At 42.8% G+C, this 15,535-nt stretch overlaps 1 protein-coding gene across 4 annotated transcripts in view; it reads left to right on the forward strand.

The window, feature by feature from the left end:
- Positions 1-15,535, forward strand: part of Napb (NSF attachment protein beta) — a 40,861-nt gene that overhangs the window by 19,364 nt on the left and 5,962 nt on the right. The window contains exons 3-7 of one of the 4 annotated variants that reach the window (XM_028756793.1): positions 2,428-2,544; positions 4,657-4,703; positions 4,838-4,915; positions 13,910-13,965; positions 14,101-14,185. In XM_028756793.1, coding sequence (XP_028612626.1) covers positions 2,428-2,544; positions 4,657-4,703; positions 4,838-4,915; positions 13,910-13,965; positions 14,101-14,185 — 383 coding nt within the window. Of the gene's footprint in view, positions 1-2,414; positions 2,545-4,656; positions 4,704-4,837; positions 4,916-13,909; positions 13,966-14,100; positions 14,186-15,535 lie in introns of those variants that run through there. The other 3 variants (XM_028756804.1, XM_028756813.1, XM_028756820.1) reach the window with 3 other exon arrangements.

The following is a 15,535-nucleotide window of genomic DNA, read 5'->3' on the forward strand; positions in this document are numbered from 1 at the left end:
AGACCTTCCAGGACTGTCTTCTTTTCTCTCACCTCATCTGTTTGTGCTCCTGGCTGCCACCACAGAGCCTTGGCACGTGGCGTTACCTGTCTGCATACTTTCCCCTTGTTTGTGGCTTTCTTCTGGTCCATCTCCAGTTGTTATCTTCTCAGCTAGTTCTCTTTTGAGTACCTCTTATAAACAATGGTCTCTCCCTGGAAGCTCTCTTCTCTTCCCCGTGGCCCACAGTACCACGTAGGTGTCTTAGTTATTTATACTTACATGAATCATCACATAGTGACCCTCACTAGCATGCACCTTGGAAGGTCAGAGTGTTTATGTGTTTGCAATCTGACTCCATCTCCAGGGACCACACTGTGTCTCTGACACAGTGGTGGATAATCAGTATAGTATTTGTTATGTTAATTGATAAACAAGGCCCTGAAGTTAAAGCAGTGGTGCACTGATGGCGATCCTGACACTATTTTGTCTCTTTATAATTTTAAAGGTTGTTTTATAATGATTAAGCTAATACTTTTCAGCCACTGTTGAGACTAACAAGTTGGGTAGCTTCCCTGAGACTATTCTCCTTTAAAGATACTTCCAGGTCAAGAGAGACCAAGCTGTTCTTGTTAGCAGTGATTGGAAATTGTGTTCCAAACAATAAAGTGGCATCATGGAATTGTATAACAAACACCAACTGTTACCTGGGAGGTAAAAATAGCCAAAAGGAGAAATGAGAACATGCTGGAGTGTGCTGTGCAAAGGTTTGTCTGCAGTGATGAACATGGCCGGCACCAGTGCTTCCAGAGCCAGGCCCTCCCAAGCACTTCACGACAGGTCCAGGTCACTCGTTCTTCCAAGGAAGAGCCAGGCAAAGCTTCTGATCAGTTGGCTTTTCCTGCAACTAGCTTGTCCTTGTTGCTTCTCCAAGTCTTAATGTGGCTTTCTAGCTGCTAGCAGGGATTATTCTGATCCAATTCTAGCCCTAAGGCTAGTTCTCACTGGTTGGTGTTTCTATTAATCCTTTTATGCTGCTAGACAAAATACCTTTATCTGAAGAATTTATAAAATACAGAGGAATTGTTCATAACAGAAAAGTCCAAGGTTGAAGTGCCAGCAGACTTTGCATCTGGTGAGGACTCCTCTCCACTTCCAAGATGCCATCTTGTTGCTTCATCCCACATGGCAGAGGAAGCAAAGCAGCTTTCTCCTTTCAGTATCTTCTATAAGGGTACTATTTCCACTTATAAGTGTGTGGATTAACTACTTCTTTAAAGGGCCTTGTGGGTAATACCATTGGGTATTAGATGCTCAAATACGAAGGGTGGGGGATACCAACATTCAGACCACAGGAGCACCCATGCCGAGCTAGGTAATCAGTGCTTTCCAAATTTCACATGTACTCTTTTGTCAGAAACAGAAGGACAGACCAAAAATTGAACTGGAGCAGGCTACAGGGTTTGTGTGGCTTCCTTTCCTTGGTGGTAATCAGAAATACATGTGGGAATTAGGTTAATTCCTGTGGAGAGGGTGGTTAGGATAAGGGAGACAACTAAAGCTTTCACGGAGTTGGAAATTTTATTTCTTATGAGTAAATTTAAAGCAAGTGGTTACTTAGCAGAGTGCACTGCTTTGTGACTGTTACTAGTGCTGCTCCTAGCTCCCAGAACAGTCTGAAGGAGGAGAGTCTCACTTAGCTCGTGGTTTCAGAGGCTCACTCGGCTTATTTAACCCAACGTGTGGGGAGAATGTCATGCCAGGAGGAGTGGTGGAAGAGGTGCTTCTTCACCTTATTGTGGACAGGAGGTAAGAGCAAGGAAAGGAAGGTGGGCCTGACGAGCCTTAGTTCTCAGACCTCACCTAGGCACACCTCTTCAAGCTTGTAGAACTGACCAGATAGCACCACCAGCTGGAGACCAAGCATTCCGAACAGGAGCCTGGACATAGTGGCACATAGTCCTGACACACGGAAGGCTGGGGTAGAATTAGATTGTAAATTCAGCAAGTTCCTACCTTAGCAAATCACATCTTTCCCTCAAAGCCCTAAAGTTTTATACCATTCTTGGTCATGTTTTTCCTAGTGCAGCAGATTCAGTAATGACACCTGAGAGCCACAGACCCTCAATTGAGAGATGAGACAAACACCCTTGGCTTCAGTGCTTTGTTCTTTAACTGTGTGAGCTGGGTGCTCCTTGTTGGGCTGATCTCATGGTGTGGACTAGAGTTCAAGAGCATAAATTTTGGCTAACAGTCATTGAGAAAGAAGGCTCTGTGTTCAGGATGCTTGGCAGGTTCTCTGGAACTGTCAGAGAAAGTGACCACCACCCAGGTGCACTTGTCTCAATGTGATGCCTGTGGTCTCTGCCTGCAAGGCCTCCTTTTAGAGACTTGGACTCTTGTTTGGAAAGGCCATGCCTCATGATTTAACTGTGGCATCTTCTTCAGCTGCAGGAAATGCATTTTGTCAAGCCGCCAAGCTCCACATGCAGCTTCAGAGCAAGCATGACTCTGCCACCAGCTTTGTGGATGCTGGTAATGCTTACAAGAAAGCAGACCCTCAAGGTAAGGCCGCTCAGTCGCTCTGTGTGTCTGACTTAGCAGCATTTCTTGTGGCATTGAGGCTGGTACGCCACACCAAGTTCTGGTAATAAGAATTCTTGCATTATGGGATAAAAAGGAAATTTTGATAAATATAATAATGTCTACTCTTTATCATAAAGACATTAATTTGGTAGGGATAAGGGACACTTGAGGCAGTTTTTCATCATGTAGCTAAAGGTGGCCCCAAACTCACAGCTCTGCACCCTCTGCCTCTGGTTCCAAAGTTCTGGGATTACAAGCACCTTATCTCAGCTTCATGAAACATGTTCTTGAAATAAGAAGGAAATTCCAACTTACTGTACTCCTCAATGTGTTTTCCAAAGTGAGGGAGTGGTTAAAAAGGTGTCGGAGTTGTCGAACCACACAGCACTCCTTATTGTTTTCCTAAGTACTCTTCCAAACCTTTTTTTTTAAATATTGGATTTTAAAAGTAGTAAAGTTTTGCAAATATTGTTTCCTTTTTGGAGAAATAGTAAACTAAAGTATTAAAATCCTGTACATGTATATGGCTATCTGTAGTCTTTTTTGGTTGGTTGGTTGGTTTTGAGACAGAGTTTCTCAGGTGTAGCCCTGGCTGTCCTGTAACTCCCTTTGTAGGCCTGGCTAGCTTCACTCAAACTCACAGCAATCCACTTGCTTCTGCCTCCCAAGTGCTGGGACTAAAGATGTACACTGTTACCACCACCACCTCCCCACTGAGCCTTTTTTCTTTTGTAGTCTATTTTGTTTAACCTACAAATCTAAACTTCTAGGAATGTATCCCAAAGAAAAATGTTGTCCAGCTTTTTTTTTTTTTTTTTTTTTTTTGTAGAAGGGTTTCCTGTATTTTTATTTCCTAAGTGAGAAACTGAACACCGAGTATAAACAGAATGGGGGGTGAGGGCACAGCAGATTTACAATGCCTTCATATTGTAGAATATCACACAAGCATCCAAGTCCCTGGTTTGGGGCTAGTTGTGGTGACATGCACCTATGATTCCAGCACTTGAGAGACTGAGGCTGGAGGCTTGGGAGTTGCACACTAGCCTGAGGTAGGGTCTTATATATAAGACCCTACCTCAAAGAAAGTAAAATTCTGGATTTCATAGAATATACTTTGTACTTTGACCTGGTACATCCTCACGTGCTAATTTAAATTAAGGATCTAAGTGCTGGGTGGCTACAGTTTCTAAAAAAAAAAAAAAAAAAAAAAAAAAAAAAAAAAAAAAAAAAGCACTGGCAAGGAACTTGCTGATGTGGGAATACCGGGCCTGAGTGGTGTAATTGATAAGCTCTGTCTGTTTTCCTGTAGACCATAAGGTGTAGCAGTGAATAGACATTCTAAAATATACTTTAGGGAGCAGTTGCTTCTTGTTTTTGTCCTTCTAATCACCTTTCTGTTTCTCCTGTTAAGCTTTGCCTCCTTGCTGCCTCTTTCAGCCACACTTTTCTGTGACAGGAAATTTTCTGGCTGTTATAGGAAAAGATATAATTTATTAGCATTGTCATCATGAAGTTTTCCTTTTGGAATCCTGAGACAATTTTGTTAAGTTAGCATACTGAAAGTTAGTGTCTTTGAACAGTATGCACATTTACATATGACTTAAGAGAAGAACAGGTATTTCAGAGTGCTGTAGATGTTGGCTGCCTGAAGAGTGGAGACCACTGAAATGGTCTTTTTCTTGTAAGGAAGTGATCGTTTCCAAAATTAGTATAGACACACATGATATTAATGAAGACTACATTTACCTTGTATAGTAGCAGGTGTGATTTATCAATGTTGGTGGCAATCCCTGTGGTCTTGTTTCATTTGTATTACAGTCTGCCACCTGGATGGACCTCCCCCCGCCAAGAGTTTCTAAGCCAGGATTATTGCAGCCACACTGCTTTTAAATACCAGTGCAGCTGCTAGAAACACAGCTACACTAATGAATCTGTATTGTGCATGATTGTGTCTGCTCCTACTAACCAACCTGCCACCCTCCGCTCCAAATTGTACCTCTTACCATCAGTAGCAGCCAGGAGTCAGGCTCAGATGAACCCTCTTTCACTGAATGAATTTTTCATTGTTTTTCTTAAATGCCAACGCTTCAGAGGCTATCAACTGCTTAAATGCAGCCATCGACATTTACACTGACATGGTAAGACATTGCATTGCTTGAATGGCTGTGGGGTGGAGTCCTTAAGCTGCTTTAGAGTTGTACTTTTTCTTGTTCCCAAACTGGTTGGTGTTTGTGAAGATAAAGCAGGTGTGTAACTCTGTTTTCTCCCCTAGGGAAGGTTCACAATCGCAGCCAAGCACCATATCACCATTGCTGAGATCTACGAGACTGAGCTTGTGGACATTGAGAAGGTGAGCACTGACCACACACTCACATAAGCTTGGTGCAGACTGTAGGTGCTTGGCCTCTTAGCAGACCCCTCCTTCCCTTTCCCAGATGACTTGGGTGCTTCAGAATTTTTACAGGTGTCCTGGCAGAGACTGCCTAGGCCTGACTAGTTGAGTAAAGGGGCTGCTTACCTGAATTGCCTGAGATTTACCTAGCTCACCTGTTGTTTCTGTTCTGGTTCCTGTCAGAATGGTCAAAAGACTTTGCACTGGCCGGGCAGTGGTGGCGCACACCTTTAATCCTAGCACTTGGGAGGCAGAGACAGGAGGATTTCTGAGTTCGAGGCCAGCCTGGTCTACAGAGTGAGTTCCAGAACAGCCAGAACTACACAGAGAAACCCTGTCTTGAAAAACCAAAAAAAAAAAAAAAAAAAAAAGACTTTGCACCTGTCTAGTGAAGCATTCTGAGGCCCTGGAGAAGCTGAAGGCAAACTCTGCAGTCTCGGTCAGCAGTACTCCCTCAGCATTGCTGCTCTCACTGTCCTGCTTGCCAGCTTTTCTTCTTGGTTACCAGTTATCTCTGAGCCAGCGGGTCTTAGACTGCATTCTCTTCTCAAGTGCCACCCCTACAATAGTCTCTGGTCAGCAGACTTGCTTGCCCTTTCTCTAGTTCCATCTAGCTTGTGAAGAGTTTCTGTGGGCACTTTTCTCAATACTCCAATGTCTCAGCCCTTCTTGGTACCTTGTCCCCATTTTGATGTGATCAGTAACAGAACTCCGCAGCTGGTCTCCCATATCTGTTTCCTCATTCCCTCATCTCAGACTCTCATGAAGCAGAGCAGCCGCAGTGAACCTTGATACTTGTGTGTCAGCTTGCCTCCTCTTCTTATAGTCTTTTTTAAATATTCATTTTTTATGTATGGGTGTTTTGTCTGCATACATGTGTGCTTGGAGGCCAGAGGAGGATATCAGATCTCCTGGAATTGTAGTTACATGTTTGAGACTCCCCATGAGTGCTGAGAAACAGACCTGGGTCCTTGGGAGAACAGTCAGTGCTCTTGACCAGAGTCATCTCTCCGCCACTGTGTACAGCCTTTTGTTGGCATATCCTTCAGGAGCTGGAGACCTGCACTAGGTTTTCATGACCAAGTTGCTCCTCTCTCCCCACTCGTGTACCCCTAAGACCTCAAGTTTCTCCTGTTCTTCTGCTCTGTCCCCCTTACTCTAGCCCCTGCAGCTTCCATGCTGTGCTGTTCCTTCCCTGTACCAAATGAGCCCCTGCCCTTGGACCTGGGTACCAGCCATTCCCTCTGCCTGCCTGCCTCTTCCTCACACATCCACAAGCTGACTCCTGGTGTCCTTTATCACCCTTTCTAGTTCATGATCCTCTAGTTAAGATTATAGACTCAGGAATACTTACTAGATGACACCTCTGCAAATACACACTCTTACTCATTTTTTCACCTTATTTTACAGCCACATACCACCTCTCATTCTGTGGCATATGCTTGCTCATGATTCTGGTGTTTCTGTCTCCCTCTCACCTCTGGTCTTGGTGTCATGTCAGCTGACCAAAACAGCTCAGTCAGTCAACAGGTTCTCCAGCACAGGAGTGAGGATTAAAAAGAAAAGAGACGATTAGAAAACATTATAGTATGACCCCAGCCAGTCTGAGGCTGAAGGCTGAGGCAGGTTTATTTTTTCCCCCGATTTTCTTTTAAACCATTTTAATTACATGCAAGTATTTAGGTCAGTTCTAGGTTGAAGGAACCAGCAATACAATAGATGCAAATAGTCAAGGAACAAACAAGGCAATAAACAAAATCCTCTGCAACAATCTCCACCTGCCTGATTTTTTCTTAATTACAAATATGTGTGAGTTAGAATCCTGAACCTGTGATCTAACTGCAAATTGCAGCCAATGGAACACTGGTAATTCAACCACAATCTTCGAGTTTCCCTTATAACACCAGTGCACAACCGTAACTTTGGAAAGTAAAGCAACCTCCAACAATCAATCCAGTTTCTCCAAAATCAACACCAAGTGCATCACCCCCCATGCTGCAAAGTTTGGCTGCCAATTCCTGCACACGAATGCAAGACAGTACAGCCTCCAATACCTCAAAGAGACACTACCCTAAATCTTTTATAAGTCTTTGTAATACGTAAAATATTACCTAGTTTAGACGTGTCTTTAGAGGCCTGTTTCTCTGGGTTGGCTCATGCCACATGTTGCTGTTTAGAGTAACTCCAACCCTGAGTTACCAGTTTTAAACCAACTTTCTGTTACCAATGTTACAAAATTTTAATCATACCCAATAAACTTATAGGCCAAAAATCTATAGCCAAGACATGCAGAACATATTTATACTTTTCAAACCAGTCAGAAACAAAAATGAAGTGGTTACACACATTTACTTATTTAAACCGGACAAAATTCGTGCGTTTTCTAGCTGTAATTTCAAGAGAAGCACCTTGTCACCTGCCGAACCTAATAATCATAGTCACAAATTTTTTTTAGGAGAAACAACCGTCAGCTCCTTACCATAGAAGCCAAAAAAAATGTTGGCCCCTTTAAGAGCAGCTTTTACAGACAGTGAGCCCCTGGCAGGGCTTTTCCAGCTGTGCTAGACTCCTAACTACAAGTGTAGGGCTCCAAAGGCCAATTGAAACTGCTTTTTATTTTTACCTTTTTTTTTTTTGAAACTAGTTAAAAGCCGAATCAAAGGCTGAACAACCAGCAGATAAAGTTTTAACTGTTTTTTTTTTCTTTTGAACATGAAACATGGAACATTCAAGCAGCAAAACAAAGACATAATACAGACATGGACAGAGTGGTGCACCAAGGACAGACAATAGACAGAGAGGGAAGAGGACTAGATATCCCATGAAAGGGACCCAGATACCCTACCTAACGGATCCTGAACTAAGCATTTCTCCAGTAGGAGCCAGAGAGGGAGGAGGCAGGACATCTCTTGACCTCCGCCTGTTCCTAGGAGAGCTCTGAGACAGCTTACGTTCATTTCCTTCTCTTTCTCCAAAGCATCCCCAGATTGTCAGGGAGGACTGCTTTTCTGAAACCCATGTCTAGGGTGTAAACTATCTTTAGTTAGGGTCCAAAGACTAAAAGCATCTATGAGAATTACCTTCGCTTTTCTAGATTTTAGCATAACTCTAAACACATACACAAAACACATTTTACCATTACCTTGTCCTTCTACAAGGTTTACTTACAGCTGGCCCAAATCTTCTTTACTGTCCTTTGCATGCGCTTCCAATTCCCACAGTGTCCTTCACTGTATCCGGCTTACTGGAGCTCCAACATTGAGGCTCCATCTGACCAAGCCAACTCACCCAGTCAACAGGTTCTCCAGCGCAAGAGTGAGATTAAAAAGAAAAAAGACAATTAGACGACATTATAGTATGACCCCAGTTCTGAGGCTGAAGGCTGAGGTGGGTTTATTCCACCACCACCACCCCCTTTTCTTTTAAACCATTTTAATTACATGCAAGTATTTAGGTCAGTTCTAGGTTGAGGAACCAGCAATACAATAGATGCAAAAAGTCATGATCACTCCTGTGATCACTCTCATGATCACTGTTTCTAAGGGCTCATCAGGATGACAAAAATATCTGAGCCTACTTCCCTGTCCTAGCTCACAGTCATATTCATGGCTAAGGTCTACTTTTTTGTTCTAGCCTAAAATTAGATTCCTGCCTGAACTTACTTCCCTGTCATAACCCAATGTCAGATTCCTGCCAAGCAGCCCCAAAAGCTCTCCACAGTCAACAGAGTTCTGTCTCTGCCTTTCTGATAGGTCCCAAAGCCCAGGACATAGTAAGTTCTAAACAAATACTGCTGAGTAAACATGCACACTGTGCTCCTTTCTGGCATAGTCACAAATCCAGGAAGTGTCTGAAACTGATGTAATACCAGCTGCCACATTTGTTGGGCACACAGAATTTGTTTGCATTTGCTGTTCACTCCCAACATGTGTGCACACAGACACACAGACACAGACACACACATACACACACACACTACACACTACACACTTCCTACTCTCTTTTCTTAGGAAGCTCTGGTCTTGCTCTAAAGAAGGCTACTCCACATGTGTATGTATGGAAGGAGGGGCTGAATAGAGTCTGCAGTTATTCTCTGGTGTAGTATTAATAAAGAAATGGAAGGGGACAGGTCAGCTGTGACTAGGGCTTAGTTTTCTCAGCAGTTGGGATGGGCATTGTCTTTTTACTAGGTTGAGTGGATCTTGTGAATGATGTGAAATATGGACATCATTATGGGTTGCTTCTAGGCCAGTGGAAGTCAGAAAGACCACCCTGGCCTGGCAGTCAGAAGAGCACTCTGGTCTGGAAGTCATTCCTTGTGTGTTTCATACTTCTCTACATGGGCACCACAGGATTGGGGTGAATGAAATATGGCTTCTAGTGCTGTCATTTTCCTTCTTTTGATTTGGCATCTTGGCCTTTGAGCTTCTATATTGCCTGTTCTCTTTCTGTCATTCTGTGAATTAACCAGTAGGTGGCACCTGTTTTCACTGATGAAGCTTCTGTTGAAAGTAATTTAAGAAATAAAGACTGGTGTGGTGGTTCACGTGATCCCAGCAGTCAAGAATTTGGGACTGAAGGATTTTAAGCTCAAGGCCAGTATGGCTCATAGCAAGGGAAAAAATATGTATATTTTACACATACACACATTCAGACATGGAGAAGAGAGCTAGCTTGTCAAGACACTTACGTCATTAAAAATGTCCTTGTCTTCTCTCCTCCCTGATTGGACTCACAAGGTTATGGTCAGTGAAGTATGAAATTTATGTATGGGAAAAAAATTACCCTGAAGTACTGGTTTGTTCTAGATATTATTCACTGTTAGTATGGCAGATGTCTGCTCATTCTCTTCATTCATTCTCAGATTTTGTCTATTAGACAGTGAAATGTGCCGTTATACATTCAAATGACTTCTTGTAGCTTCCTTGCTGCCAGCATGTAAGCAGATAGGTGATCCTTAAGTGACCCAGGGGAAACATAGCTTGGTTCTGGTTTTGGCTCTTGAAAAACCTGGTTCAGTAGTATTGCTTATAGCATAGGATGGGCACATGCTGTAGCTTTTTCTTTGACTTGAGGCTATTTGCTGTAAGGGACTTGAACCTCTTTTAAGGTTCATTAACAGTGTTCCATCTGACAATGGAACACTTAGGAGTGCACAATGACTCCTAAGTTTTTTTGTTCCCCCCCACACACACAGGGTTTCACTGTGTAGCGCTGGCTGTCCTGGAACTCACTCGGTAGACCAGGCTGGCCTCGAACTCAGAAATCCGCCTGCCTCTGCCTCCCAAGTGCTGGGATCAAAGGCGTGTGCCACCACCGCCCAGCGACTCCTAAGTTTCAATAGTGAGATACAGTGGGCTTCCTTTCAGCACCAGGGCCCACAAGTGCCTGGAAGTTAACATGCCACTGGAGGGAAGACCCATTGCTAATTGTGGCTGCTCTCCTTTCCTGAGTCTTTCTGTTAAAACCTGGGAAAACATGGAGTCAGGGGATTGGTTTGATTAGCATTAATAAAAAAACAAACAGACAAACTTGATGTAACTTCTGCACCTAAGATTACCATTTCAAAAGAGGAGGTAGAAAGATTTAATCTCTCTCCTCTTCTAAAGATTAACAACGATCAATGGAAAAAAACAGATCATGAATTTGAAAGAGTAAAGAGGGTCTGGAGAGAGAAAAGGGATGGGGGAAAATGATGTAATTATAATCTCAAAAAATAAATAATAAAAACTTACAGCCAGGTGTGGCTTTAATCCCATCATTCAGGAGGCAGAAGCAGTTGGATATTTGTGAGTTCAAGACCAGCACAGTCTACATAGCAAGTTGCAGGCCAGTTCCAATGACGCTGTCAACAAAACAGAGCAAAACAAACAACAAAAACAAAACTTAAAATGCATAATCTCTTAACGAATATTAAGTTAGATCAGATTCCAAATTAACTTTCCCCTCATTTGAGATAGCAGCTCCCTCTCTCTCATCTCAGCCCTGTTCATTGCTCTCAGTGGAGAACTGGGAAGAGGGCACCTCCTTCTCCCTCAGAAGAGGATCTGTGGTCCAGGTTTTTTACAGGAGACAGTATGTTTTTTCTGCCCTGATCCATTTATTCACAATGGAGACAGTGCTAAGCAGTTCAGAGGATATGAACAGTTCAGATGAAGGGAAGTGCAGGGGGCCAGGCATCAATTCCAAAGCCTCATAGAGCTCAAACGTGTACTCTACCACTTGGCTACACCTCAGCCCCAAGGGCTTTTTATTTCCCATCATAAATTTGCTGAAAACTGGTTTTTTTGTTTTTGTTTTGTTTTGTTTTGTTTTTCGAGACAGAGTTTCTCTGTGTAGTCCTGGCTGTCTTGGAACTCACTCTATAGACCAGGCTGGCCTCGAACTCAGAAAACCTCCTGCCTCTGCCTCCCAAGTGCTGGGATTAAAGGCGTGCACCACCACCGCCCAGTGAAAACTGGTTTTGTTATTGTTCCATTATGTTACTTGGAATATTGACAGTGGTCTTGTAGGGGCCTTTCTTTGTGTCATCCTTTTGTTCTGTCACTTCTGTCTACTAAGCACCTGCCATATGGTAAGTATTATTCTGGGTTCAGGGATGCTACGATGAACAGCAGTCTTGGGCCTTCCCTTGCAGAGCTTGCCTTTCTGTGGGAGATGGAACCACGTGTGTGACAGGTCTGAGAAGCATTCCATGTATTGTCCCTATTGCTTTTGTATTGTCAAGTGGGGGGTTCTAGTATACCTATTGGGTTTTTGTTTTTTGTATTGGGTACTTTACCTTTAATTGTAGCTCACATGTTTAACATGAAAGTTGTTTGTATTTTTCCTATTATAATACTGAGGAAATCTGTTTGGGGAGCATATTAGGTAGGTGAGATATGTGGCTAAAATACACGCTAGATGTATCTTATTGAAGAATTGTTCAAGGTCTGTGTTCTTGGGAAGCTCTACAATCCAGAGAGTTCAGTAGTGTTGTCTCTGGCAGCTGTAATCACTACTTTACAAATGGGCAGAGGCCACGGGCCTTATGTCTGTGCCTCGAACTTTTAGTCCCATTTTCATGTGCCACCGGTTGTGTATTTGGAGCTCATTGGGAAAGCTTTGTAAAAAGATGGCAAAGGACTGCAAACCTGCTGCTTGCTTCTCTATGTCTGGAAGCCAACAATGGTGTTTCATTCTATACTCATGAGAAGAAGCAAAAGCATTGTGACACATATAGAACATGAAATTGGGCCAGTGAAATAGCTCAAGGGGGTAAAACTCTTGCTATGCAGCCTGATAAACTAGTCCAGTCCCCAGAACCCAGACAAAGTGGAAAGAGAAAACCAGCTCCACAAAGTCTCCCTGGCTTCCACGTGCTTCTAACCATCCCTCCTAAAATTAACATCTAAAAATGTTTAGATCATACCAAACTGAAGTTTATTGTGAATCTCTATGATACAGTATTTATTCCTGTGTTGTTACAGGATCAGTGAGTACCGGCCACCAGAGCTCAATCAGCTCCTAGACCCCAAAGGATGATTTGAGCCATTGCAGAAAATGCTTATCTGATCCCTGCTTGAAAGCCTCCTGTAGACTTACCTGTTGCCATTTGGGCTGAAGAGGCCATTGGTTTTTCAGGCCCTTAACTAGTTTTCATCAGGCTTGCTAAAGCAGTATATGTCATCTTGTTCTTTGAGCTGCTTTGCATTGTTTGGGCCTCTGATAGAATGTGTTTTGCCTTCTGAAGTTTCCTGTGGTCTGATTTCATAAAAACTATCACAGCCTGATGTGAGCTGCTAGCTTTCTGCTCTCTCCACTTCACTATTGTTAGGGTATCGCAAACTTTAAGGAGCACCTTTGCTTAGGTGACACTTGTGGTAGTAAGAACAGTCAGAGCTACTGCTGTACGTTGTAGAGCATACCAGCTTCACAGTGCTCTAAGCAAACACTCACTTAGCTTAGAGTACATTTGGTCCTGGTGGGAATGCTGGGATGATGAGTTGATTAGGAAGCAGGCTGACAGAATTCTGCCATCTTCAGTCTGCAGCTTCAGTCTACCACACTTGGCCATGTCTTTTATCTTTTGGAAAGTAAAAAAGATCAAGGGAAGAGTGCAGAATAAGATGGTCGGCTATTCATCTTTCATCGGAGAACTAGTCGTGGCCACCCTGGCTGCAGTGGAAGCTGTTTGCTGTAAGTGAGGGAAACTGTTGGTTACTTCTCTGTTGCTTTTAATAAAACAGCAATACCAAAAGCAATTTATGGAACAAAGAACGTATTTTGAGTTCTACGGGATAGAGTTCATTGTGACAGTAAGACATGACAGCAAATGACAGGCATTATGGCAGAAGCAGGAAACCAAGAAGATGCAGTAGCACCTTCAACCTCAGAGGAAAGAAGGAAGTAAAAACGGGGTGATACTATAAACTCTCAAAGATAACGCTCAGTGATATACTTTGTCCAGCAAGCCTGTAGGTACCCATAATGTTGCCATACAGCACTACCAACTGGGACCAGGTTGTCAGATATGTGACCTTTAGAGGGACATTTTTCATTCAAGCCACCACAGATAGAGAGTCTGATGATTATAAGCATTCTGTCTCCAGGAGGCTTTAGGGCTACATGCTTTACTCTGTTGGCTGAGAAGGACAAGTTATAAAAGATTTGTCACTTAATAAGTTTAACTATCAGAAAAAATATCTGTGTAGATGTAATTTTAAATTTTTTATTACATCATTTCATTTATTTTGTGATTACAAATGTTTTCCACAACACGCTTGTGGAGGTCAGGGGACATCTTACATAAATCCCTTCTCTCCTTCCACTATGAGAGTCCCAGGAATTAATCTCAGATTGTCTGGCTTGCTAGCAAATGCCTTTACCTACTGAGCTATCCTACCAGCCCTGACATGTAGTTTTTAATGCAAATCTTTGAATTGTTTGTAAGTTAACTCTGTGTACTTTCAGGCTATTGCACATTATGAACAATCTGCTGATTATTACAAAGGAGAAGAATCTAACAGGCAAGTGCTTCTCTTCACATCAGTAACAGGCTATTCATATGTGATAAAAGACATGATATCTTTGTCATCTAAAGCAAGTGTCCTTAGGCCGGGTCTCCTCAGTATGTCACTTATTCTGCACTATCCTACTTTCAGCTCTGCTAACAAGTGTCTGCTGAAGGTGGCAGCCTATGCCGCACAGCTGGAGCAGTATCAGAAAGCCATCGAGATCTACGAGCAGGTGAGGACACTGGTGTCACCTTGATAAGTTTGTAACCATCACTACTACCTACGGCTAGAGCCTTCCCATCCCTTCCAAAAGAAGCTAGGAAAACAGCCTGCTTTCTGTTTCCCTGATTTGCCATTCGTGATCCTTCTATGTGTATGGAACACTGCACCATCTCTTTTCTGTGCCTGATCTCATCTTTAAGACTCTTCATATTGAAACGTGCGTCAGTGTTTCCTTCCTCTCCATGGCTGAGTAATACTCCGGTTTTTATGTTCATTTGTTAATAGGCATTTAGGAAGCTTCCACTTGGGGTCTGTTAAGGATATTCTGCTGTGAACATCTGCACTTAACTTGTGTGGGAGCATGTTCTCACTTGTCTTGACTCCATACTTGGGGATGGAGTCAGGCTTGTTGGGCTTCGTGGTACATCAGTACCTACCTTGCTAAGGAGCTACCAAACCCTCACAGAGTGCTGGATCAGTGAGCACTTCCAGCCCAGTGTCCAGGGCTCAGCTTCTCTGGTCCTTACCAGCATCTCCGTGATCCCTAATAAATGTGAAGGGTCATCTGTTCTTTCTCTCCTGATGAGTGATATTAATATTCATGTGCTCACTGGCCATTTTTCATCTTTGGTGAGAGATTTAGGAGTAATTTAATCCTAGATATTAGGATACAGGTCCTTTATGGTTGGGAATAAACTTACTTACAAGCATTTTTTTCCCACTCTATGGATTTCATTTTTGTTCTGTTGCATGTGTCTCTTGGTCTAATTTTTTAGTCTTTAAAATAAGCTTGTAGGGGCTGGAGAGATGGCACAGCAGTTAAGAGTACTGGCTGCTCTTCCAGAAGTTCTGAGTTCAGTTTCCAGCAACCATATTGTAGGTCATAGCCATCTGTAATGGGATCTGATGCCGTCTTCTGCCATGCAAGTGTATATTCAGATAAAGCAGTCATATACGTAAAATAAATAAATTTAAACATAAATAAATACAATATTTCATTTATTTATTTTGTATGTGGAGAGTATAAGTGCCACCTGTGGCAAAGAGAGGACAACTTTCAGGAATTGAATCTGTCCTTCTTTTATGGTAAATGGCAGCAATGTTAGTGGGTTTGAGACCAGCAGACAGTATCAGATCAGATTAGAAGGGGTTGCTAGAGTTACCATGGTTATGAGCCACCTGATGCAAGTGCTCATAACCATGCTCATGGAGAACAGCAAATGCTCTTAACTAATGAGTCTTCTCTCTAACTCCAAGTCTTTCTTTATTGATGTTTTGGGGGTTTTTTGTTTTTGGTGTGGTGTGGTTTGGTGTGGTTTGGTGTGGTTTGGTGTGGTTTGGTGTGGTTTGGTGTGGTTTG

The sequence above is a fragment of the Grammomys surdaster genome, unplaced genomic scaffold (genome assembly GCF_004785775.1).
Source record: "Grammomys surdaster isolate TR1022 unplaced genomic scaffold, NIH_TR_1.0 129, whole genome shotgun sequence".
Classification (NCBI taxonomy): Eukaryota; Metazoa; Chordata; class Mammalia; order Rodentia; family Muridae; genus Grammomys; species Grammomys surdaster.